We start from the raw sequence: 25,998 nt of genomic DNA, 5'->3' as shown, positions 1-25,998 counted from the left end.
GACGCCCTCTAGTGACCACTACAAAAGACGAGCACAATGACAAGTCGAAATGACCAATAAACTTGGTCAGCCTTCCCAAACTGCAGGATGAATACAACACCCATAGAGCCACGATCAAATTATGGGGAAGCACTTCTAAACTCAATCGAACCGACGTGTTTAGTTCAAGTAATTTTATGCAAAATAAACAGGTTTTTTAAAACAAAATTTTTAAAAAAAACTGTTTATTTTGCATAAAATTACTTTATTTTAATGTCATCTTATTATGGGTTATTAGGACTAAACAAAAATGTAAAATGCGTTAACTTCAAAGTCAATAAATGGAACTTGCCTGCAATATTTTAAGTGACATTATAAGAGGACCAACATAGTTCAAACTAAAGTAAGTCCAGCATGGCCTAATGACTGCTTAGCATGGGAAAGGTACCGCTTAGTTATCCATGGCCATTTATAGCCCTTAATTACGTGCCTATTTTGTGACCCCTGAGTTCAACGGGCCAATTCCTGTGTGGACCCAAATACTGACGAACAAAGGTGGAATGTGATGCCCCTTTTCCTTAGACAAGCTACTAAACGTTTCCCATCAATTTCATGGGAAAGTTCAAGCCGAGGAAACTCTTTTTAAATGCCTCAGCTGAATATTGACAGCGTATTGAACCTATTAGTGCATCACAGACACTCAGTTGAAACGCGCAGCAGCAAACAGTTGCTACAGCACCTAAAGTGTGTGAGAGAGACGTCAAACCTTCTGTAATATAATAACACTCTTCATGTTGTGGGACAGTACACTTTAATACGGGATAAAACGGGTGCTTTAGGACCCAGTTGATCCTTGTGATTGTGGCTGATATTTTTTCCACGTTGTGAGGGGAGGGGGTGGCCCGGAGGAGGGGAGGGGGGGTGGGGGGCTGTCAATCATAGTGAAAGTGGCCGGGGTGGGCAGGCCCCTCTGACACTTTGTACGGTCGGAGGGGGATATTTAACTTGGGACTGAGCACCACTCGCTACAGACACACTCACACACAGTGTGCCTAAGCAAAGAAACGCTGCAGCGCCAAGTCTCTCAGACTCCTGAAGTAGGAGCGACTCAGTAGGAGCTTCTGTAGCAGTTATCAAAGGAGTGGAGACGTCCCCTCAGGAATTGACCGCTTGCATCGACCGGGCAAAAAAAAAAGTCTGTCTCGTCATGCAGCGACAGTGGGATTTGGAGCTTTTCTGAACGGATTCAGCAATACCCCCAGTGAAAGGAACTCTGAACTAACAACGTGTGCTGGCTTTGTGCAGTTTGCATTTGATATGCACTGACACTGCAACTTGCTGTAACTCCGCTTTTTCAGCATTTTGTTCTTATTACACGCACAGCCGAGATTTCTGTGGGAATACTCCAGCCTGAGACGTGCATGAAAAGAACCGAGCTGCGAGTGGGAACGTCCTCTGGAAAGATACATGGCTGGTAATTCATAGGTTGAGATTGCATCCCACTGCGGCGCGTTTTTCTCTCCGTTTGTGGACATTTTCAGTGACCGGCGGCTGGAATATCACAAGGGACTGGCTGCATAGAACATTTCCTCAATCCATGGAGAGTGCGCCCTGGGACCTTGTCAAACCTGAGGGCGTCAGGGGACGTTAGGAGAAGCCACGTTTATAAAAGCCGTGCGTAAAAATAACATTGGCCAAGGCAGCCCTCATCGCCCGGCGCGTGACATTTAAAACTTGGTGAAGTACTCTTTTGTGAGCCCTTCTCTCTCGGGACGCTCCGGATCTATTCTGTCTCTTTAGAAAACACTTCATTCCATGCAGCTCTCGCCTCGGCCGCTGTCATCCAGTGTAGACAGTTTGTCGTGGCTTCGAGTCCCCGGGGTAACCATGACAACCGAAAGAAACCCCAAGTGAATCCAAGGGAGCGGGGTGAGGCCGGAGAGAGCGTGAATAGAGTTTTCCCCATTTTGTTTGGTGCTTCTTTTTTCTTTTTTTTTTTTAAATTTAGACTGAACACTTTTCTTGCAAAGCTGGGGCACCGCTTGGCTGCAGAGTTGCACCAGCGGGCACATTGCAAAGTTGACGGAGCCCTAAAAAGCAAAGCACTCCGCTCCATGTCATTCAAACCCGACGTGGTCTATTAAAAGTATCGCCTTGCTGGTGACTGAACTTCTACTATTTATGAAGCCCCGGGCTAGTCATTGCAGACAACACAGTGACTGGGAAAAGAATTGAATACTACTTACGCGAGACGAACCGGTGCGTAAAACCAGAGGAATAATGGGCCTCTCTCAAACGCTACTCTTTTACGTGCTGGTGTGCGTTCACCTTGGAGTTTCCCAGCATTACCTTCGCCTCCGTCCATCGCCCAGCGATCACCTCCCTGTGCCCGACCTCAAAGAGGACCCCGACCCGGAGTACGACCCCCGGGAGCAGGACTTGGCCGAGAGGACTCTGAGGAAAAAGCTCGGCAGTAACTTTGACCCCAACTTTATGTCCATCACCTCGCCCATGCTGGTGAACCTCTCCGCGCTAGACAACCAGGTGAAGCTGCAGGGGCCCATGCCTAACGAGATTAAAAAGCTGGACCTTACAGAGACCCCCTATGGAAAGCGGGTAAAAGTGGGCAAGAAAGCCCGCAGGAAATTTCTGCAGTGGCTGTGGACCTATACGCACTGCCCAGTGGTGCACACCTGGAAGGATTTGGGCGTGAGGTTCTGGCCACGTTACATCAAGGAGGGAAACTGTTTTTCTGAGCGCTCGTGCTCCTTCCCCGAGGGGATGTCTTGCAAACCCGTCAAGTCAATCAACAAGATTTTCCTCCGGTGGTATTGTCAAGGGTTTATAATAAAGAAATACTGTACGTGGATACAGGTGCAATACCCAATCATCTCAGAGTGCAAGTGCTCGTGCTGATTTTCTCTAAGGAGTGGAGGTCGAGTGGGAGTGGACTGGAAATACGGTTTCTATTGCACTGTTAACTCTCTACAGAGGTGGGCACCATAGCAAATCTATTTTTTTATATAGCATTTTAAGTGAAATACCAACATTGTACATATTTAAGAAAAATGCAGCTATTTTTTCTAATTGAACCAGGACCATATTTTATTCTCAACCCTGAACCGTGTTTTGGGGGGAACACGAGCACTTCATAAGGAAGAGCTTTTTTTTTGTTGATATTTTTTATGAGACATTGAAGATGCAATGCATATGCTACACTTCTCCAAGAGGTGAACTTTTTCTTCAACTGAACATTGATGCTGACTGTTATTTCACTGCAATGCTGCCTAGAGTTTTTGTATAATATTAATATCAATAATAATTAAATTGTAAAAAAAAAAGTTGAGGTTAAAAATATATATAAAGGCGTGAACTCAGCTTTTTTGGAATACATAGTATTGTAGAAATAAAAAAATCTGTACGTTTTATTTATTATTTTAACGATTGTGAGTATAGAGCATAAGGAAAGAGAATAGCAGAGTATACCAGAAAAAATATGGGAGATGTCTACTTGAATATTTCTAAAAATAAAAAAAAAATGAATAAAATAAATCAAAAAGTAAAACATATCAGTGTACATGTTATGTTTACACGTTTTAGCAATAAAGTCTATAATGTCAACGTGTATTAGTGTCAAGCCATGTTGCTTATAACGAGTGTCTCTATCCAGGGGGCGTGTACGTGTACGCTGTAAAAAATATCATCTGAACATGTTGTCTCATTCAGTCTTAACATCTTTACTGCAAAACAATCGGCCTTAATCATTTCACTTGTTTGCAATAGAGTTGTGCCATGACAATGGTATTTGATTCAGGAAAAAAAGAGGAGTTTCTTGAATTGCAAACAAGTGAAATTGAGCCACGTTTTAAGAACACTGTTGTTCACCACTGATATTCTTTGCAGTGCAGACGGTCGGGCTCCGAAGTGCAGTGGGACTTCCAAACTGCACTGTAAGTTCATGCTCCAGTGACTCTGGGTGGACTGCCTGACGCTCCACGCCGTCACAGTGATTTTAGAAAGGGCTGATTTACGACGCCGTGTAATGCGCAACACATACCTCAAGCACCTCCACAGCACTGGCATTCATTTGTCTCAGCCAGAAGGAGGGGAGAGAGGGCACGCACATTCGTCTCCTTCTGTCTGCGCACATGCTCGCTTCGGGGCTGCGAGGTGTTAACATAATGGGTAAAATATGATTCAGACATTTCAAACAGTGTCAGATGATGAAACGGCGGAGCGTCTATGTGCGCGAGCCAGGGGCGTCTGGGGTCTAAGCTGTTCACTCTGGAAGCTCCACACAAGTTCCACTGAGGTATTTGTATAGAGGTGGACTGGAGCAGACCGGCGCCTATTCAAGTCTGACCGCCCTGGAGAGAGAAAAGAGAGAGAGAGAGAGAGAGAGAGAGAGAGAGAGAGAGAGAGAGAGAAAAAAAAACACAAAGCCCATAAAACAATGGTCAACTGTTTTTGACGTTAGCAGACTATTAATTGGAGAGCTGAGTTCTGCTGTCTGCAAGTTAAAGAGATATGGCCAATTAAACGCGCTGGAGACGCGCAGGGAAAGTAACACTGAAAAAAGAAAGCGAGGAGTCATTTACTGTAAGTAGGGGGTTTTATGGTGTTTATATTATTCTTTAAATACAATCAACGACTTAAACAGAGCCATGACTGAACGTCTGAAAGCGCAACGCAGCGCGTGGACAACTGTTTCCACTGAGCGCATCTTGTGCGCGTTAAAGGGATTTGTGGGTTTTTGCGGGCAGAGTTGGATTTGACACTTGCCGCCCGGTTATTGTGACAGAACCACTGAGGGGATTTGGTAAGCAGAGGAGAAGAACGGCAGCATGCCAGCAGAGGAGGAGGAGGAAGAGGAGGAGAAGGAGGAAGAGGAGGAGAAGGAGGAAGAGGAGGAGAAGGAGGAAGAGGAGAAGGAGCAGGAGGGGGGCTGCTTTCCTTACTGTCAGCTTCTTTCTTGATGATGTCTCGGGGTTTTTAGAAACTGCGTCTCTGAGTCGACGGCGCCACTCAGCCGCCCCCTCTCGACTGCGCAGAATGAGGCACTTTGGGAAACAGTAACCCTTTCAGGCTCTGCCCGGAGAGTATTTTAGAAGCGTGTGAAAGGCAATACGCCGCCCTGGCTCCAGCCAGTTAGGTGCGCACCTTTTAGAAACAGAGCCAGCCAGCCAGTCAGATCAGTGGTTGTCAAAGTGGGGTCCGAGGACCTCCAGGTTGTCCTTGAGGGGAGTCCAGGGGGTCCACAGCAAAATGATGAATCGATCATTTTCAACAAAGTACTTAATTTACTAGAAATACCCTCATTTTGACCGTGTGTACGCATTAATCACTCCAATCTGGATCAATGCCAGATATTAAATGAACAACTAGAATCTTCTCACTGAGGGGTCCCTGCACACACATCTGATTAGATGAAGGCTGAAGAATTCATGTTTGTCATTTTGTGTTTAAACCAAATACAAATGATAGACATGTAGGATCAGGACACATATTAAATGTCATATTTGCTCAAAATCAAGTTCCAGTTTACAATCCACTGCGCACCCTGAATGCCTAAAAAACAGCAACCTTTTGAATGCAGACGAATTTAACACGGTTATAGATTAAATATGGACCTTGTGAAAAGATGCCAATCCTCAAATGAGTAACTGTCAGAGACTCCTGTCTTCACATTATGCAAAATCGCCACGTTGACTGTGTCATAACTTCACACCATTCTCAAAATATGCACTTTCATTCATCTACAAATCAACATGTGTCCACACACAATTCACTTCATGTTCATTTACAATCCTCACTGCTGCAGACAGACCTTGGATTTATGCGTTATGCTGAGAAAAAAACAGAAAATGTGTCCCCATCGACACCATCGGAGTGCATGTGAGGCGCATATCGGAGCAGCCTGCATTCATGCAAATGTCACGGCATGAATGCTGTCGGACTCAGCATCATTATAGTCTGACACACTCTCCACATTCATCAGCATAGACCTCAAACTAAATGGGCTACAATGACACCACAATAATAAATACAGTATATTTGGAAGCTATTTGGAATAAGCTCCATGTATAGTATATCTAAACCCTCATGAGTATCGAGGATAAAGCACATATTTGCAGCCTGTAAGGAGGACCTAATAAAGGCCTGGAGGCAATTAGGACAGGGATAATGGGGGAGGAAGATTTGTGGTGGAGATGATGAGGCTCTGTCTGCTGATGAGACTGACCCATTATGATATATGTGTACCGATTGGCCATGATTGGGGTCCGTCAGTGTGTGGGTGGTAAAGGGTCTGAGTTGACTTTCATTCGATCAAACATGTGAAAGATACACATCCATACCTGTGTGGATCTACGCTGAAGAAAATGTGTAAGTGAGTATGCTGTCTGCATGCTTGCACACAATCAGCCACATGCACACACACACACACACACACACACACACACACACACGTATCTCTGGCGTGTGTGTGCAGCGGACTGACAGACAGACAGAGACGGAGACAAGGGTCTGTGGCTGTAAGTAAGGCCCAAACCCCATGGTTGTAAAAGCCAGTGAGTCAGCACTGCTGAGGTTATTGATGATGACAGGGTATTAGATGGAGCACTGAGGGGAGGGAGGACACACACACACACAGACACACACAGACACACACACAGACATAAACGGAGTCACCGCAGATGATACCCGGCATTCCTTCAGACCACCAACCCAAGCTTGTGGTGTCTGGAGGTGTGTGTGTGTGTGTGGATGTGTGTGTGTGTGTGTGTGTGTGTGTGTGTGTACGTGTGTGTGTGTGGGCTTCATCCATTTGTTCATGCACAAGAGATGTATCTGAGACAGTGGGCCTGTAGTGTGTGTGTGGTGAGGAGAAGCTGTAGTATGCATGCAGTGATGGTGCATGAGTGCATGGGCGTGTGTTTCCACAGATCCGTTACAGTCTTCCTGGTGGTCTTCATTTGATTGGACACTCTCAAAACCACAGCAAGGCCCCGATTGGTTAATTACACTCTTCTGTCAACATGGGTATGTGTTTTTATCGTGTGTTTAAGATGGGAACTTCTTCCTAGATCAGTCGCACCATCCTGATGTCGACCATCAATCTCTGAAAGAGCTCACAAACTAGACCTGGAGTCAGCACAGTGGCCACTGAACTCACGACATGCCCCTACATCAACACAGCGGCCATCTATGCCGAAGAAACAACAGGTGACTGTAGTCAGATAACAGGTGATTGTAATCAAACTCCTCGCCATCGCCAGCGAGCGGCGCTTCATGACAATTTAGCAGACTGGTAATGCACTGGAAATGCACGCAATGACCAAAAGAGTCACGAGTACATTCATCATTCACAGAACTTTAATCTTAGTTTCTCAACACTGGTTGTTTTTTGTTTGCTGCAAATCTGAAGAGTGTGAAGAGCAGCGTGTGAGGCCGAGCAGGGCCTGCTGCTTAAAGGTCAAAGTTGACCAGGCCTTCAATATCCAGGCTCCTGTTGGAAATCCTCATTTGTCGCTGCCTGTTGAAATCCTCTGGAGCCCAATTTATCTTATTAACCCCTTTGCCCACTATTTCTTGATACCAGCAATTTCAATTCAGTTTATTTTTTATAGCCCAATATCACAAATTACAAATTTGCCTCAGAGGGCTTTACAATCTGTACACATACGACATCCCCTTCCCAAGACCTCACAAAAAATTTGAATCATACTCAGATTAATATGGTTATTTCATATTATTACTTTGTATTTTCTTGTGTCCTTGGAGCTCTCATGCAGGCCTCAGTCTAACGGCCGCAGTGAGAGCCTGGTGGTATATGCTCTTACGCTGCTAACCTTTTAATCAGACGCACAGTGTCAGAGTCACATTTCTGTAGTCATGCTTGCTGATTACTCAGTTTAACTCTTGTTAGATGTAACAGATATTGTAAGCCCAAAGTAAGGCCTAAATATAGAGCTGTGGGTGGCGTGGCACTTGCACGGCTGGGAATAGTGCATATTCTGAGCTCTGTTTCCATGGTTACTTCTGCTTTCTCCCGTTTGCCAGCATGGGTCTCGAATTCAGAAAATAGTCCCTTTGCATCAATGGCCGTGTTTTTATCCCCGTAAGAACAGCTTAATTTAACTTTTTATCGTGTCTCTTTCCTCACCCATCAGGAAACGTGCGTTAAAGTTTGTGGACCGTGTTCGGGACACGCCGGTGTCACAGACTGTGAATTGTGAAAGTGTTATGCGCCAGGGCTAAAAATGTATGGACACAAATACGCCATTAACCACCACTGACTTTACCATCTTTACCTCATCAAACTAAAATCAGAAACCTGGCTTGTCTGTCAAATGGGACACAGAATTGAGACTGTTTTAAGTCTGTTTGCCCCCCCCCCCCCCCCCCCCCCGGCAAAGTGGAACAACAAGGAACCAACTCACGACACAAACACACACAAGCACAGACTGTGGCATCTCAGGATCGACATTAGAATTGGACAGCCCACACAAACACTGGACGGTCCAAGAGTACTCCTGATGCCTAATTGGTCCCTGGTCGTCATAACAACACACACAGGTAAACTATCTTTAAGTTGTTTACTTGACTACTCAACTTGATCGTTAGTGCGCCAGCTCGATTATATACACACTCGTGAGTTTTCTATATTTTCCATATCCATCTCCTCTCAGCTCACTGATTGCTGCTGTACTCCCAACACGCACACGCAAACACACACACACACACACACACACTCACACACACACACACACACTCACGTATACACCTCCCCCTCACAGTCTGTCCGGCGGCTGTCTCCCAGTACCCCTCTGTGCGCCTAGATGGCATGCTGAGAATGTTTACTTTCGCCACAGTGTGTATTTACAGAGCCTAATAGTTTTTTAGGCCGCAATGGCGCCTCGCTTCGTAACATGTGTACAACCCACCTACTCCCTCTTACTCCCACACACACACACACACACACACACACACACACACACACACACACACACACACACAGAAAACATACATTGCCCCCACCAAATAACAAATCAAACCTCTGGTATTTGGGGTTTGGCAAAGGCGCAATCTCTAATGCAACCAGGTGAGAAGAGGCAGCAGAAGGTGATGTTATCGCTCCTGTGCTTGGACTGAGCGGATCAGATGAAGCCAAAAATAAGGCCAGAGGACAGAGTATGTGCGCTATTAGAAGTTCAATGAATGCACGAAGGGGTTTGCAATGAATGGACCCATATGATGTCTTGAATGGTTATGCGTGACATTTGGCGAAGAGAGATTTGGGAATGTGTGTCCACTCTGTGTGAGCAGGTTTGTGAGTGAGTGAGGGGGAGATGACGAGGTGGCAGATGATGGAGCCCAAGTTGGATTTGTCCACCTGTCCTTTGCGTAGGCTTTTGTTCACTGCAGAATGTCGCCTACTTTTCAGAATCATCACCATACACACACAAAAAACTCAAGGGTCATGGTGGTCAGCATCACATGACCTCGATTTAAGAAAGTCCAAGTCAACCCTTAATACTTCTGCTCAGTCTCTTCATGCCAGGTTCAGCAGTCAGAACATTTTTTAATTATTCTTTGTCCCCTGATAAATTAGGTGTTTCTAATGAACAAGATAGTACTTGAATGAAACAATGAATGGGTGCTGTCAAAGAGCTACGTGTAATACATGTCAACTGGAGAGCATTTGTATAATGATTGTGTGTTTATTTATTTATTTTTTACTTGTTTGCATGGATCTTGGTGAGATGACTTGCACGAGACAGAAGTGACGTTTACATAGGAAAATAAAATGAAAATGATGCGTACATCAGAGCGTGCTACTCGCAGCTTCAGAAGAATGAGACAACCCAGAAAAACAATTCAGCATGTTCATATTTTGTTTATTGTTTATCTGTCCTTGCTCATGACTATATAGAAAGCAATGTGTTGTGAGTTATTGTGTTTCCAGTAAAGCCTCAGTGGAGTCAATTATTGTAGCCATTACACAGTGTGAAATCCTTTGTCGAGGAAGCAGATGTTTCAGTACTAAATCATCAAAGGTCAACTTAATCGATCAGAATCTGTGGCAGTCTATAAGACATGTTCGCTATAGGTGGTAAAAAGCTGGTGCCACTTTAAGACCGCAGTATGTAAAAACAAGACAGTTCCAGCGAAAGATGGTTTTGCAGGTTAAACTCTGCATGTTGGATCCAACACACGGCCAGGGAGATCTCCTAATCTATGCACACGACACAAAACCTCCGCCCTATTCTCTGTCGACAGGACATGAAGGAATTCACTAATATAAGTAGAGGTTCATGAGACGATAGAAATCATCACAAAATAACTTCTGGAACACCATGCTTGACAGATTAACTATAACAGAACAGTCTAAAGGTATCAAATGAACGTGTCCTTTAGCACTGGTCACTATAAAAGGGGAGAAGAGGGCAGTGTGCTCGATTCCACTCAAAAGAACAGAATCGTCAATAAGAGTGGAGTCTAAAACACTCGGGCCATTGTTTTACTTTCTTCCTCCCGTTAGACAAAGAGCGCGAGGGAACCAAACAGGTGAACATAACTGGCTGTATTTTCCCCAATGGGCCGCCATGCACGACTTGGGCTGCTGAACCTGATGTCCTGACGCCTGCCTGTCTGTCGTATTCACCCGAGGTGGTCTATTCAGAGTGAGGGACCAGGGGACACACAACCCAGGGGGTGTGGACGTCTCTGTGTGTGTGTGTGTGTGTGTGTGTGTGTGTGTGTGTGTGTGTTCATGTATGTGTGTGTTGGTGTGTACGGGGGGAGGGAGGAGGCGCTGGGAGCAGCAGAGAATGCTTGGTGATGGGTTACCAAAAACAGAGCACCAGGGGACAATAGGACCCAGGACATTCCTGACATAACCCCAACACACCGGGGAGGAAGTGGAAGGGGGATTTATTGGTGTCAACGGCCCCTCGCCCCGAGAGGAGGAACGGGTGCCTCTTTTGTCCCCTCTGGCGTTGGAGATGGACTGAATCGAGACGCCTTGCACAGAGAGGACGCCTCTAAACACATACACACATAATCACTCCTTTGAAAGAAGAACCACCAATTAGGGAATGGACATATACGGCTATAGAGGTTTAGACTCAAAGGGGGCAGGTTTTTGTGTGAGTGTGTGTTGTTGCGTGCTTTCCTGCATGCACTTGTCAATGGGATCTGAATGTAAAGGGAGAGCCGAATGGGATGCTTTTCAGCTCAGATTGCACAAGGGTTGACCCCATGGGAACACTGCTATGAACTTGTTTGAATCAGAGGGCATTTAGTCTCATTTAGGAATGGTTCATGTTACACTGAGAGAGGCCACAATGAACCAATATAATACTCTAGTAGTTGGCCGGACAATTGTCATGTGAATTTCCCATAGTGTTACCCAAAACTTTGTATGCGTCACTTAAGACGTAGGCCATACTCTCTCTCGCTCTCTTGTTGAGTGAACGTACATTTTATAAATTCATAATGTTGCTTTAACCCCTCAAACAAAACCGCAAAAACATTGTCTGAACATTAAAAGTCAGTTTGTGTCATCTTACGATGTTAAAATGCCATTATGCCCATTTGATAATATTGAACTGGTGAGAAGAAACATCCTTTTTAGTAATGGGAGGGCTGGTTTTGAATTGCATTGTAATTATTGACCCACCCCAAGCCTCCTTACAGCTTATGCAAACCATATTGAAGGTAAATAACCCTTTTGTGAACGGAAATGACTACGGAAAGCTGACCACTGGGCCTGACAAAGAAGACTTTTTATCCAAAGATACTTGAGACTTGAACCCTCCAGAAAACATCAACATTGGCCAAAGACTATATGTAAAGTAATAAATAAAAAAATTAAATAAACTCAACCTGCCCATGGCGTTTCTTTATATACCACTACTTTTTTAATGTTTTCTGTAATGATGTACACTTGCAGAAAGCTATATTATATCACTGCATAGAAGCTGTTTGTCCCCGCCAGCAGTCTGCACGGTTTGTGTTACTCCACTGGTGACAATTTGGACCATTTTCACTGGATATGGTCTCGGCCAATGGTCTTATACTTTAACCTGCCCAACAAACCTCGAAACAGGTGGAAGAACATGTCAAACTAGACCTATAGTGCCATCTAGTGGTGGAGGTGTGTGCTATCGCTCACTGTGTTTATGAGCAAGCAGTGTGACTAAACTGTGGTTATCTGTGATCCCAAATAAGTGGTGAGAAGCTAACCCTTTAATGACCTATTAAACCAGTCTGTTAACCTCATCATTGCTCTGGCAGGGATCAAATGTAGCTTCATAATCAGATATACTGACTGTGATGTCACTCATTTCCAAACAAGAAACAGCTGAATAATGCATCTTCAATTTAATTCAGGTTGGATAGCCTAGAAAACTCTTTATTGTAAACTGATTACAGCAGGTGTCACATTGATCTTGGTCACTATCTTGGTTTATTATCTAACTGATGATAAACTAAGATGGCGACAAAATGCTAACATTAGCTAATTAAAGACCAATGTTTATGTCATTCGCTTTGCAGGTGTTTGGTTATATACCAAGGCATTGTACAAATTAAAATGTTCATCTGATGGCGGCTCCGGATGGAAAGTTAATAAGGGGTCAACAAAGTGATATCGATTCAGTTGTCATGGCAATCCAATAGTCGTCGAGACATTTCACTGGATACTAAAGTCAACATCATGGTTGTGCTAGAGGAAAAGTCAGCAAACCAAAGTGCCACATTGTGTACCAAGCTATCCAATAGAATATAGTTATTCTATTATTATAAGTGGGCACTTTGACCTGCTGTGAGAGCTGTAAGAAAAGTCAAGGATTCAAGTTTTTGAGATTAATTAATCCTCTCAAAATCATCCTAGACATATTTAAGTCTGGACCAAAATGGCATTAACATCCCGAGAGCTTCCAAAGATTATTGGTGCACTGGTGGCTGAGGGGTTAATTGTCCCAGTGAAGGACAAACAATAGCATTCACTTGATCATTACCTCTCGGAATTGCTTATGTGTCTTCACTTTTTCCTCTTGTCACAAGTGCATCCAGTGAATTATAACCCAGCAAACAAAAGTGGTAATAATTACCATGTTTGATGTTGATGAACTAAGGCAGAGGGGAAAAACTCAAACATTTAAAGGTTTTCCTCAAATAGATTGCAGATTTATGTGGCTGTTATTAATCAGTCTGCTTGAAATGAACCTTCATCCTCATCCACTTCCAACCGACTGAATTCCAACTAATTCATAGAGAGGCTCTGTAGCCTTGGGTGGCATTGTTGTGGCCGCACAATTTATTAGCTAATCGACAAGACAGTGCCAGATTATGCCGCTCATGAATATCAAGGCGGAATGAGAACCAGAACGTGAGCGTTCATTAGAGTGTTACGGCTCTCTTGCTCTTTCTACATCTTCAGAACACACATAGAGTTCAAATGGGAACTCCCAAGCGCTTCCAGCTGGCAACACTTTGGGATAATGATGCTGGATTCCACACAAATGAAGGGTCCAAATACCACCAGAGAGGTACCTGAACCCCCCCTCCTCAATGCACAGACATGCATACATGTATGTAAAAACACGCATATATATCCAAGTAATCTCGTTTTCCCCCACAGTGGGTTATTCCCTCATGCACTACACACTGAGTGCAGGGAATGGCCAATTTCCCACCGTCATTCTGGACCGTGACTGCTGTCAAATGTGAGCAGCTAACCCAAAAATAATCCCACAGCAAGTCAACAGTAACTCCCCCCCCCCCCAACACACACACACACACACACACACACACACACACTGCCGGCACACATCCTCCGAGTCTTCAGGACTGCAGATTGGGTTACTGCAGATTCCTAGCTGCGGCCTCAAGGTATCCTCATTTAAAAACTCTCTGCGGTTGAGTCATCAGTGTGAGCTGGGAAGAGACCACCTTCAGTGGTGTGATGTCAAAATGATGGATGGGCCAATAATACTGGCAGAAGAGCTATTGATAGCTCTCTTTCCTTAATGTTGACATGTTGATACCGCACACCCCAAGCGATGGATGTGACTGTGTGTGTGTGTGTGTGTGCGTGCGCGTGTGTGTCATAGAGCGAGAGACTCTTGGCCTGCGCACACACACATGCGCTGCACAAGGACATGCTGGTATTATACCCATTAATATCTCTTCCGTTCCCACTCAGGCCCTGGGCCTTTGAAGTGGAGTGGCAGCTGAGCCCTGAGTGAGTGAGTGTGTGAGAGGATGTATACAATAACGCCAACACGCTGTCCCGACTTAAGATGAGTCGGCAGAGGGAAAGTAAACAGGCGGGGTTCCCCAAACGGCTGTCGTTATAAACAGGGGGTGTGCTGAGAGGGGCTCAAGCTGTTTATTTTTACATTGGACCTCAATGTCGTTTGAAGTGCCCTCAGTGCTCTCTCTCTGCGTCTTTTGACTTCCTTTTCCCATTTTCCACCAATACCTTGCCGTAACCTTCCCGATGTTACCCCACCCCCTCTGGGATTCTTGCCAGCAGCAACTAATTATCAGTCAGTTGGGTTCCACCGTGTTTGGCCCACTTCTCCACCACTGACTGTAAAGGCGCCTTGGATGTGCAGTGTCATGTTTCTGTACGACGCCACAGAGTGTCGGTGGTGATCTGAAGGGCATCAGCGGGAGGCCGCACAACAATGCAGAACACCGTTGACACAGTGGGAGTCAGGTGTTTGGGTTTGTGAGGAAGCATGGACATATTGGATACGTAAGCTGTGAGTTTAACTCTTACCCTTGTTCATACCATATGACAGTACCACATACTGTACTAATAAGGTCACCTTTATGGAGGTTACAATAATAGTAACCAATGGCAGTGGTAGAAAGTGCAAGTTACTTACTGTACACACATTATCAGCCGTAAGTGGTGACATAGTGGAGGAACAGCACGATAGTGATGCTAGACAGATGAAATAGCTTAATATGATATCTGCTGGGAGTTTGAAGACCACAATGAAGAGACCAAAGCTTACCGGAGCATTTTTATAATGCCACATGAAGCCATTAAAAACTCTGCCGGACACACCAGCGGGTCCATCATCACAGATGCACGGCTTGCAGACAAGCGTTGTTAAGACATCCATCGTGTTGCGTTCTGATCAATGAGGAAAAAACATGTCAAAATGATTAGTCACACTTGAAGATTGTTTCCATTTGAACCAACTTGAACTTGGTGGTCTAATGAATTTCAGCAATTCTTCAGTGAAGTGTTGGAACAAGGAGATGCAGTATAGGCCTACTGCGTGGTAATGCTCAACTAATCTTGTTTCAGGATATGAAAGCCAATCTGGAAATCAAAATCAAAGTGCAACAGGGTGGTGTGGTCCCAACATATCACACATGGTGTCTACATCTGGATCTAAACTGAAATAGGTCCTGCATGATGGCTGAATCCCGTTACAGTGTGACAGTGCCAGCGCTCTGTAGTGTCGCCATGTGGCTCATCTGCGTTCACATGGAATCAAGGGGAGACAGGGACAGCACGTGCACCCGGAACAGGCCGACAGTCAGAGGAAGTGGCTGGACGGCATGCCGATGTGCTGCTGGGGAATAATATAATAAATACAAATGTTTCGCTATTTTCTAGTGATGCATGCAGTTAAAAATACAGTTTTCTCCTAATATTTGCCGGTGAGTGCCGTTACCGGTGTTCTCTGCCGGCAATGTTACCGTCCTGCTCTCGTCCACTAAAAATGAACCCGGTTCGCCGGGTAAATGGAGCAGAATATTAATAAGGACAAGAACGACAGTGAATTAAATGTTACAACATTTTATATATTTTATAACATTTTATATATATATATATATATATATATATATATATATAAACTGTGTTGTGTGGTGGATCTCTAATCATAAAATCTGACGGAGCTTTACTCGTTCTCAGCCACTAGATGGCGCCGCTGTACCACTGAAAAGCAGCTACGGGCCCCCCCACCCCGCGTCCAAGGTGCGCGTCTGTCCTCGCGCCCAACAGCAGGGGCGCTCCACAGCTGGGGTGCCAAAAAAATTGAAGCGAGCAAAGAGCCGAAGGCTGACATTTTTCTCCAGGGTGTCCGCCGCAGGGAACCCAACGCTGAGAGCCCCCGGGCTTTGAACAGCCAGACCACTTGAGGCTTGTTTTGTAGACACAAGTACAACAACTCTAAAGGACCGAGGAGAGCTCCCCCGCCTGAATCCCTGCTGACAGCAAGTGAGTGTGTTGTCTGTTGTTAGTCCTGCTTTCTTTCATTATGTCTGTAATGCAGTCTAATCTCCCCAGTTGTAATTGGAGAGATAATCTAACTAGATTAGTGGCTGGCTGGCTGGCGGGGCTCCTTTATTTGACGGAAACGCTTCCAAAGTGGCCCTGTATGGAGAATCCTCGTGAACATGGACTATATGTCACCATCTAACAGATGAGCTGAGAGAAGCTGACAGCACACTGTTTCATTTTTGTTGTTGTGTTACTGAACTAAAGATGTGCAATTCCAAGAAACTCAGTTGGAGCAATTTATTGAAAGCATGCCCTGATTGTTCCAATTGTTCTCCCACTCTCTCATGTCTCAGTGTAAGCTCGAGCGTTTTAATTGAAAACACATCACGCAAATGATAATAGTGTGTTTGTTGCATCACACTATGAGAGACTTCAGGAAGTTTCCATAATGGGGAATAGAAATAAACAAATGCAAATAGAAGATTATAATGAAGATTAATTGTAAAACTAATTTAGACTCCTGTGAAGCCCGCATGGACATATTTGTTTTAATTGTCAAGAAGGAGAGCAGCATTTCAAAAGGAGAATTAGGTTCAGACGAATAAGAGAATAGGAAGGGCTAATAATGTTTTATTATATGACACCTTTCATATGCAAGGAATGCAGCATAAAGCGAATTACAGTCGGGGCAAATATAATGAACATACAACTATTGAGGGAAAGTCTGATGGAATGTGAGAAGCGCAAAAAGAGTCATAAACACTCATATAGTCCGATGGCAGATGTACAGAGAGGAAAATGTGACTCCGACTATTGCTGTAATTCTTTACGCGCTCGCTCGTGCATGTGTCACATATTTTGTCTCGAGTTTGATTAAATTTAATTAATTGTGGCCTGTTTTTGATGAAGCTGGCACCATGTTCCCTTTGTGTTTAAACCCATTAATCGTGCAGCGTCTTTTTCATTTGGTTTCTGTCCCATTGCGTCACTGCCACCATTTAATTAGTGTCGGCTGCAGGTGTGCTCTAATGGAGGGTGCACCGCACACGCAATTAGGATCGGGGTTAATGCTTATTATCCTAAATTATCCGCGGGGCTTGAATACATATTTAAACGGCCTTTGTTTGGAGATGAATTGCTGGAGCGCAGCTCGGTCCCGGGCCGAGCCGGGCCAGGCCGGTCTGTTACCCCCAGAGGATGGTACAGCAAATACAGAAGGAATGTTGATCAGCTTACAGCGGAGCCGGGAGGTGCTCGGGACTTGGTCGGCCGTGATGCTCGAATAATGACCCGTCCGTAGAGAGGCTGCACCTGCAATAACACGGAGAGCAACGCGCGCGCTGCCGCGTATCAATGAACGGAATGCATTAAGCGGATTGTGGCCGTGGTTCCTCCGCTGGGCTGGTTTTACAACATGTTATTATTCTATACGCGTTTACAATATTGTGCTCGTCAGATGCCATTGGCTGAGACAATATCAATATTAATGTCTCCACTTATGTTCTACCACTGCTTTATGTCGTGTCAATGTGGCTAATGGGGTTCATGAGTCCAACATTTAATTAAAAGAAAATGTCCCCATGTAAACCAGTGACCTTTCCAGTGCGCTTTTACGCACATTCTCCTCTGATAGGCAATATAAAATAGCAAACACTCATCATGACGAACAGATTTAAGTGTTGCTCTTTAACCTCCACACTGAGAGGGGTATAAAGCCTTATTAATGCAGTTAATGAGTTAATGCGCTGCTGTCATGGCCGAAGGCGCAGGGCCACATTTTCTGTGCCAAAACGAAGCTCTCTTCTCTCACACACACACACACACACGCACACGCACGCACACGCACACGCACACGCACGCACACACGTACACGCGGCCATGCTCATGATGCAACCACAAGCCAATACAATAATATATTTAAATTGATGCTTTTCTTTTAGTATTACTCATTAATAAAACCATTACAACGTTCACATTGATGCTGCCTTGACGCACAGGCGGTATACACTAATAAATACAACATGTGTTCTACTATTATGACGATTAGTAAATGATAACATTCTGCATGTGCCTCTTGTTTCTGTGGGCCCTGGAGCCCCGCTAAGCTACTCCTTTTCAACAGGTTCAACGTTGTGTTCTCATTACGACCTCCATATGGCTGCCTGTGAACACTACGAGCCATGGGGCATTTAGAGCAGGCAGCCCGGTGAGAATCAGTCCGTAAAGCGGCGGAGGTATTTGTTGTAAAAGTGAGAGCAGTTGAGTTGTTTGAGAAAGAACAAATGTTGGAGCAAGCGGTCGTTTGGTCAGGTGCGTGCGTGCGCGTGCGTGTTCGTTTGCGCGGTATTTTGGCGACACTAGTCAATTAAACGCATCTCCAAGTTGCAGGTAAAATAAAACTTAAGTTAACAAAACCCAGAACACAGTGGAATATTTAGACACCTCTCTTTCTCTTTCTCTCTCTCCCTCTCCCTCTCCCTCTCTCTCTCTCTCTCTCTCTCTCTCTCTCTCTCTCTCGCTCGCTCTCTCTCGCTCTCTCTCTCTCTCGCGCGCGCGCACACGGTTGGGGAAATCTGGGTTTGATTTGAACGGGGAGTATCCAACCTCGGGCTCGCTTTACAACCTATGGATGTGCTGGACGGCTTTCAGTTGGTGTGGGCGCGGGTGCAGTGGTCCACCTCCTCTCGGCTGAAGTGTTTCTCTTTCTTATGTTAAGGATGCGAGTGTGAGAAACACGAGACACTTCATCGGCTGGAGAGGACAATGCCTGATGCGGGACAACCTTCAGGCTAATTGGTGTGGGTCTCAGGGGGACGTCCTTTTTTTAGATTCAAAGTCAGCGACAATCACGACTTGACACTGGGGTAAGTTTCTCATTCACTGTTCGTTGTGTCAGTCTCTTTGACAGGGAGCACATTCCAATTTTACGCACCAAAAGAAGCGAGTGACTCCTAACGCGTGCCGTGACGGGTTGTCCATCAGGCTACCTGCCATTTGTTTTCGATAAAGGCAATGACTGTCATTACTTCATTACAGGCTGAGGTCGTGTGACTGTAAGTATGTGTTTGGTCCGCTGGATCAGCGGGGCGCGCTGGATCACAGCGGCGGACGCCACAGACAGGTGTCAGCCTCCTCGGTTTACAGCTAATCCGTGGGTCGCAAGCAAAAAAAAAGGGGGAAAAAAGCAAGAAAAACAGCCCGCGTCGAGGGTTTAATACGAGGTACAAGAGGTGCACTATACGGAGCCAGTGAGCTTTAATAGTGACTTGGAATCAGAGCCCAGTGCGGATGCCAAAGCAAGCAGCGCGCTCCTCGGTTCCCCGTCTTCCTCCACACGACCCTGGCCAAGTCTCCAAATGCGTTTGTCGCTTCTAATATTTTTCCCTTTTCATTTTTACGCCACCAACATGCATATTGAAAAAAACATTGGTGTGAAAAAAACAAAACATTTGTTTTGAAGTATTGAAGATACTAGTTTGTGGAGAGCAACTTTGAAAGAGAAAAGTACTATGTCAAGTCAAGTATAGCTTTAAGTGATGTCTTGGTTAAAGTGATGATGAGCTTGGTTTGACCATGTGGCCCACTGTGGTCAAGGTGTGACTGGAAAACATCCCAGTAAGGATGCACTCTCTCAGATCCTGTACTCGCAAGCAGCAACAAGCCTGGAAGTGAAAGCGAGAGTCCCATACAGATTGCTTATCTTAGCTGCTCCAATAGACTTAAAGTATGCCCTTATTGCACACTGAAACAGTGTCAGCCATTTGACCTACTTCTCACCACAAATGACTGCAATCTGCCCACGAAGAAGGCCTCTGAATCCTCACCGTTCACTGAGGTCGGAGAGAATGTAAAACGCTAAACCGCGCGACATGTTTGAGTTGAATGCGAGGTGCTGTTCATCTGGCAATTGCTTCCCTGTTTTTGCATATCAATCATCATTATTTAAATTGCATCATACCCGGCTTCCATCAATAACACTGCGAGGGAGGTAGAGCCAGGAGCAGCTGAGGGCACATGATGTGGAAGCTAATCCAAGGCAACGTAGTGCAGATTTTATTCACTGCAGTGTGTGTGTGTGTGTGTGTGTGTGTGTGTGTGTGTGTGTGTGTGTGTGTGTGTGTGTGTGCGCGTGTGTGGTATTTATGAACCCCAGAGAAAAGCGGATGGATTGAGATGGAGAAAGCTGCAGTAACATAAGCAGATCGTTTTCTTCTGCTTGGAAAAGCAGGATTCCTCTGAACTCTTGGCTCCGTCCAACTGAGCGAGTAAAGTCAACACAACAGTCAAAGTAATCTCCCTTTCGGTTTTCGCTGGGTTTCCATAACCTTTTTTTAGTCAATCGTTTGTCATTTTTGAACAAATGACCTCGAGCCAATTTCGAAAATTAGCTCTGTTCATGACCCTGCTGGTGGATCGGTGAGATCAGAATGATCACCTTTCATTATACAGATGTTTCTCTGGAGCAACATTAGCCTCTGGCACCTGATTCCACTCCTCTTTCTCAGTCTAATGTTGTGATATGACTCAATATCTCATGTAGAAATGTGATGTTCTTTCCCTAATGGGTGATTCCCAGCCACGATATGATTTTTATATTTTGACCTGGATATGGAGGTGGTGATAAAGTACCCCACGTGCACTCAGTCACAAACTCACACATTATTTGTCTCCACTAAAGGGGTGAGAATGCAGTCTCACTGCCTTAAGTAGCCCAGTGTTTTCTCTGCAAGTGACAAATTGTGTGTGTGTGCGCTTATGTTTCCTGTTAAAATACCTGTCATTCGTCAGCATGACACCCAAGATGTCTCTCACTGTGTGAAGAGGATCCAGGGCCAAAGATTCCCATGCTTCATCCTGCCCCTCCCTTCACCCTGCTAGGCCTGAATGTGTCCGCCACACATTTCATCCAGATGCAGAGTGGTGTGTGTGTGTGTGTGTGTGTGTGTGTGTGTGTGTGTGTGTGTGTGTGTGTGTGTGTGTGTGTGAGGTCCACTTATCAGTATCCTTTTGTGACTTGGACTCACACAGTAGACGTCTTCTGTAGTGATGGCAAAACTCTGAGTTCTCAGACATAATGAGCTGGCAATTGCACTGCATGTGTGTGTGTCTCTCCCGGTGCTATGTATGCTAGCTGCGGGCTTAGATCTACTCATCTCGTCGACAGTCATTCAGCATGTGAGCATAGAGGGCAAGCGACATGTTGTATTGTATGCGGAAAAAAGAAAACAAGAAATAATATTGCATGTGGAAAAAAAGTAATAATATAGTATGTGGAATAAAGTTCAAATAGCAGGCTGCTGCCATAACATTTGACCAACTCATTGCCAACATGTTGACTTGCAGAGAGTATCCTCCCAAGAAGGATGACGGCGTCAGTCGTTTCAGCATGTGATAAAAAATCTTTAGCAGCTGGTGTCTTGAGATTGTCTTGAGATTGGACCAACACACCAATTGTCTTGAGATTGGACCAACACACCAATTGTCTTGAGATTGGACCAACACACCAATTGCTTCTGAGGATCACGGGGAAAGCAAAAAGTATTGAGGGAACGTAAATCCTTGCTCTGTGTATATTTGTGCCTAAACCGAAACAAACCTTAACCAAAGCGTTATCATAAAAAACTGATTTCTTTTTCAACAGTGATTTGCAACGGTTTTGGAAGTCTCAGACAAATGATGACGGCCTGCCAGTCGGGCAGGGACAAATGAATGGGTACTTTCCCCTTGTCGCTGACCTTCGACCTTTCGGGAAAGGTCAGCCGATCTGTGCTGACGTTACCATTGAAATAGAAGAATGAGCGGAGGAGAGGAACAGGGGTAGAGTGGAAAGGGAGTTTTTCTGATGAGCCATACACTTTGGCATTCGTCACAAGGCGTCTTGCTGTGTGAGTGAGGGCATATACTGGGAATAAGAGCTAGTGGAGCGCATGTGTTGGTCCGTCAACAACGTGTGTGTTTAAGTGTAATGTACGCAACCGTGCGAGTATTCTAAGCACTTAATAAAATGATTTGTGGGTTTTCCCCCTGTGAGTTCAAAGCGGGTCCTGGCTTTCGGCTGTGGGGTAGAGGTTGCTCTTGTGCAATGGAAAAAAAAAAAGAGAGACTGTTTTCCTGTCAGGGGGGCTTTTTGGGAAAACCGCGACTCTGCCTACCGCAGCCAGCCTTCAAAGGGCTTTGAAGGAGTGCTCACCTCTCCTCTCCTTAAATCCTTCCATCCATCTAAACAAGCTACTTCCTCTCATATCCACCTCACCTGTCCAACCACACTGCTGCAGAGCTGCGGTCAGGGTTATGCTCAGGTCCATGGGAAATGTTCAATCAAGGAGCCCTCAGTCCACCCACACACTCTCAAAATACCACACTTGAACCTTTCAGCATTTTCTTTGCACGTCTTTATCATCGCTGTAACTGCTGCATGGCCTTTAAATGCTGAGAATGAATCTGTGTCTCTGCCCACCATCTCAGGGCGGTGTGTGTGTCATCCCTTTCTCTGCGCATCTTGACCGCACATGTAGAGGAAATATGTCTTGTATGTGAAAGCAGATCACAGTGAAAACATTGGAGGCTATAAATCGTTGAACTCTTGTCCCTTCACTCCCAATTCCATCACACCCCGTCAGTTAAACGTCAGAGTACAACCTTTTCCTCCCGTATAGTTCACAGCTATATTCTTCAATTTAATTTATTCGGAACTGACGTTTTGTTGGATGTCCTAAGTAGTTTTAATAGCAGTTTAATTTGAGGAAATCTGGCTCATTACACGGCATCCCATTTGTGCTTCGCCTCAATTTTTTCTTCACTTATACTTATTGGAAACAAACACTAAACTGCAGCGACGTTTCTTTTTGCTACAAAAAACACAACGATGTTTGGATGTGTTGGGACATAAAATCAGTATGAAAATGAAACGCAGAGCCCTTTTTTATTCAAAATATCAGTCTCACTAATTAACCCTGCTTAACCCAGATTACGAGTCACTGTTGAGCAGAGCCTTCGGCCTGCTCATGTCTTTTCCCCTCCCTACGCCTCCCTTTTTCTCACCAAAAACACTGACCTCACGGAACACTTCATTAACAGAAAAATACACAACTTGTCCGATCAGCATTTGGCTCTTGCTTTTGGACTAAAATGTACACTTGCATGAATAAAGAGAGCGGTCGCTGAGTACAACTTCCTGCCTTTTGAATTTGTGAGAATTAGCCCAAGCTCATATCCCACCTTGCACTGCCTGTACTCTCTCCTCCTGTTCGGTTCTGGATCAGATTCTGTTGATTTATAGAGCCGCTGTTGGACTCGGGGCCAGCCGTGTGGGCTTGGCCACAGAAGCTGCTGCATTCCTCTACTGGGCGTTCTGCTTTTCTCCCTACAGTGTCTCTTTCTGCCAGAGGTAGAGATGGAAAGGCAGAGATTATTTAATATATCTGTTTTATGATGCTTTTTGGATCCTCCTGCTTTGTGATTAGCCTGACAAGCACTTGAGAACCTGAGATGTATTATCGGATTATTATCCTGCTGACAGATAGCAACTAGTTCTGGTAGTTTGGCAGCATTTTCAAAAGTTGGAATAAGAGTAAACCCAAAAAAAAAACAGACATAAGCAGACTTTAAAAATGTGTCTGTGATCCTCGGCTAATAACGCTCTCAGCTGTGAGAGTTGACCCCCTCCTGCCCTTGGCCCTCCCTGCTCCTCCTCCCCTCCTCCTCAATCCCTAATGAATGCCAGCGAGGAACTCGCAGCACCACACACACACACACACACACACACACACACGCACACACACACACACACACACACTCATGCAAGCTTACACAAACAGCAGGATCGTCGTCACCGCTGTGGAGACGGCCATCATCAAGTGGAATTCAGGCCACTAATTTCTGACCCCTGTTACCTGAGTCCTGTCAGTCATGTTGATTCATCTGGACAGGGTTATTTAACTATTGTGTGTGTGTGTGTGTGTGTGCGCGTGCGCGTAAGGATACAGATGGTAATGATGTGATTGGTGCTAAAAGAATTACTCAATTAATTGATTAGTCAATTGACACAAAATTAATCCTGTGATCTGTTGACAATTGAATGTAATTTATTTAAGAAAAAGTTGCTCTCTATATATATATATATATATATATATATATATATATATATATATATATATATATATATATATATATACACATTTTTTTAATCAACTGATTAATAAAAATTATCCAGGACATGATCTCTGAATCAGACACACAATGAGATGAGACGTTATTTAGGTGAATAGTGTCAACATGAACCTCAAACTGTGTAGTCAGTGTACGGAGGGTGGGGGGGGGGGGTTACTTTGTTGATGCTCCCACTGTTTCTTTATATTCATACAATGCAATGATATAATGAGAATGAGAATGGAGGTGGTCCTGTTGTTAGCCTATTAAAATGTCCTCATGGTGGTGGGCAGCCACTAATAACCCCACCAGGGATTACTGTACAGCAGGCTGCTGGGACAGCAGGGAACCAGTTTGGGCCTCAGCTTGCTGTCATCCAAGAGAGGCAACCTCGTAGACCTCCATTCACTCCCAGTCTTAGTGGGGCCACCACGCCAACTCTCTAGAGCAGCGTGAAAAGCTCCCACTTGGGATATACTAAGTGGCTCAGCTGTCCCTCTCCTATCCTCACCTCCCATGGCGCCCCCTCCTCTACACCCAAGCCAAATAAAGCCTCTCAGCGACTTCTGTTTTCCTAATCTGTGAACTCTGACAGAGAAGCCCTCGCTTGAAAGAGAGACAACTCAACATGAGATGATCTCCCGGTGACAGGGAGAAGCTGAAAAAACGTTGCTGAAACCACGGGACCACCCTGTCATCTTCCTGTTCCTGTCTTTCTCTCTCTCTCTCTCTGGCTGTCTTTCTGCCTCTCTCTGTCACTCCCTCTTCTCCTCAATCCCCTCTAAAAGAACGGGAATTTAATAAGATGTCTCTTCCTCTTGCCCTCCATCGTCTCCCTTCTCTAACTGATTAAGACCATTGACTACATTGCAACATCCAAACGACCTCATTTGTCTTTGTGGCGAGGAACAACTTCTTTAGCAGGAATCTTCCACTCTAAAAGCCCCACATGATTTCATCCATTCCCATACTGTGCCCGTATTACTAATGGGCAAATTATAACGCTGCAGTAGCTTAGCTGCTGAGGATTGTAGCACGTCGGCACAAGTACATTTTCATCGCCATTAATCCACAGAGGAATGTTGCAGTGATGAATTGCCGATGCTGTTTGTTCCTGTAGCAGCTAAGCCACTGCTGGGAGCGTGGTGACAAATACAGTTTGTCTTTTAACAAACCATATGGTGCTAGGCTTGTGGGCCACTTTAAAGACACATTATGTGATCTAAATGTGGACACAAGAGTAGCCAACATGGAAATGAAAACTCAGATAGGAAGTTGAGAGGAATAGTTAGCTTTTTTTTTGCCGAGAGTTTGATGCAAAGATCAATCCCACTCGGCAGCCCTTCTGTGTGTTATTCATTGTCTTCTTCAGAAAGACCAGACACATGCGCCTGCAGCTGTTGCTACTCTAAACATGTTTAGTGAAAGACAATGTCTGCCCCTACCGAGGTGAAAATGTGGCTTGTTAAACACACCGTCAACACTGAAAGCAAAGAGTTTTCTTGCTGAAACCGATTCTTTAGTATATTTCAAAGGTCAGCCAGCGACACCACTGTGCTGACATCCTGGCAAAAGTGTACGGATTCAGGAAAGATTGTGTTGAGCTGGCTCAC

General features: G+C 44.9%; 1 protein-coding gene across 1 annotated transcript; it reads left to right on the top strand.

The window, feature by feature from the left end:
- Positions 1-2,090: 2,090 nt before the first annotated feature.
- Positions 2,091-3,462, top strand: nog2 (noggin 2). The gene has a single exon (XM_034558985.1). It carries the CDS (start codon positions 2,260-2,262, stop codon positions 2,893-2,895), a length of 636 nt encoding a protein of 211 aa, XP_034414876.1. The 5' UTR covers positions 2,091-2,259; the 3' UTR covers positions 2,896-3,462.
- The last annotated feature ends 22,536 nt before the right edge of the window (positions 3,463-25,998 follow it).

This window comes from Cyclopterus lumpus, chromosome 19, assembly GCF_009769545.1.
Source record: "Cyclopterus lumpus isolate fCycLum1 chromosome 19, fCycLum1.pri, whole genome shotgun sequence".
Taxonomy (NCBI): Eukaryota; Metazoa; Chordata; class Actinopteri; order Perciformes; family Cyclopteridae; genus Cyclopterus; species Cyclopterus lumpus.
This window is presented reverse-complemented; position numbering and strand designations above follow the sequence as displayed.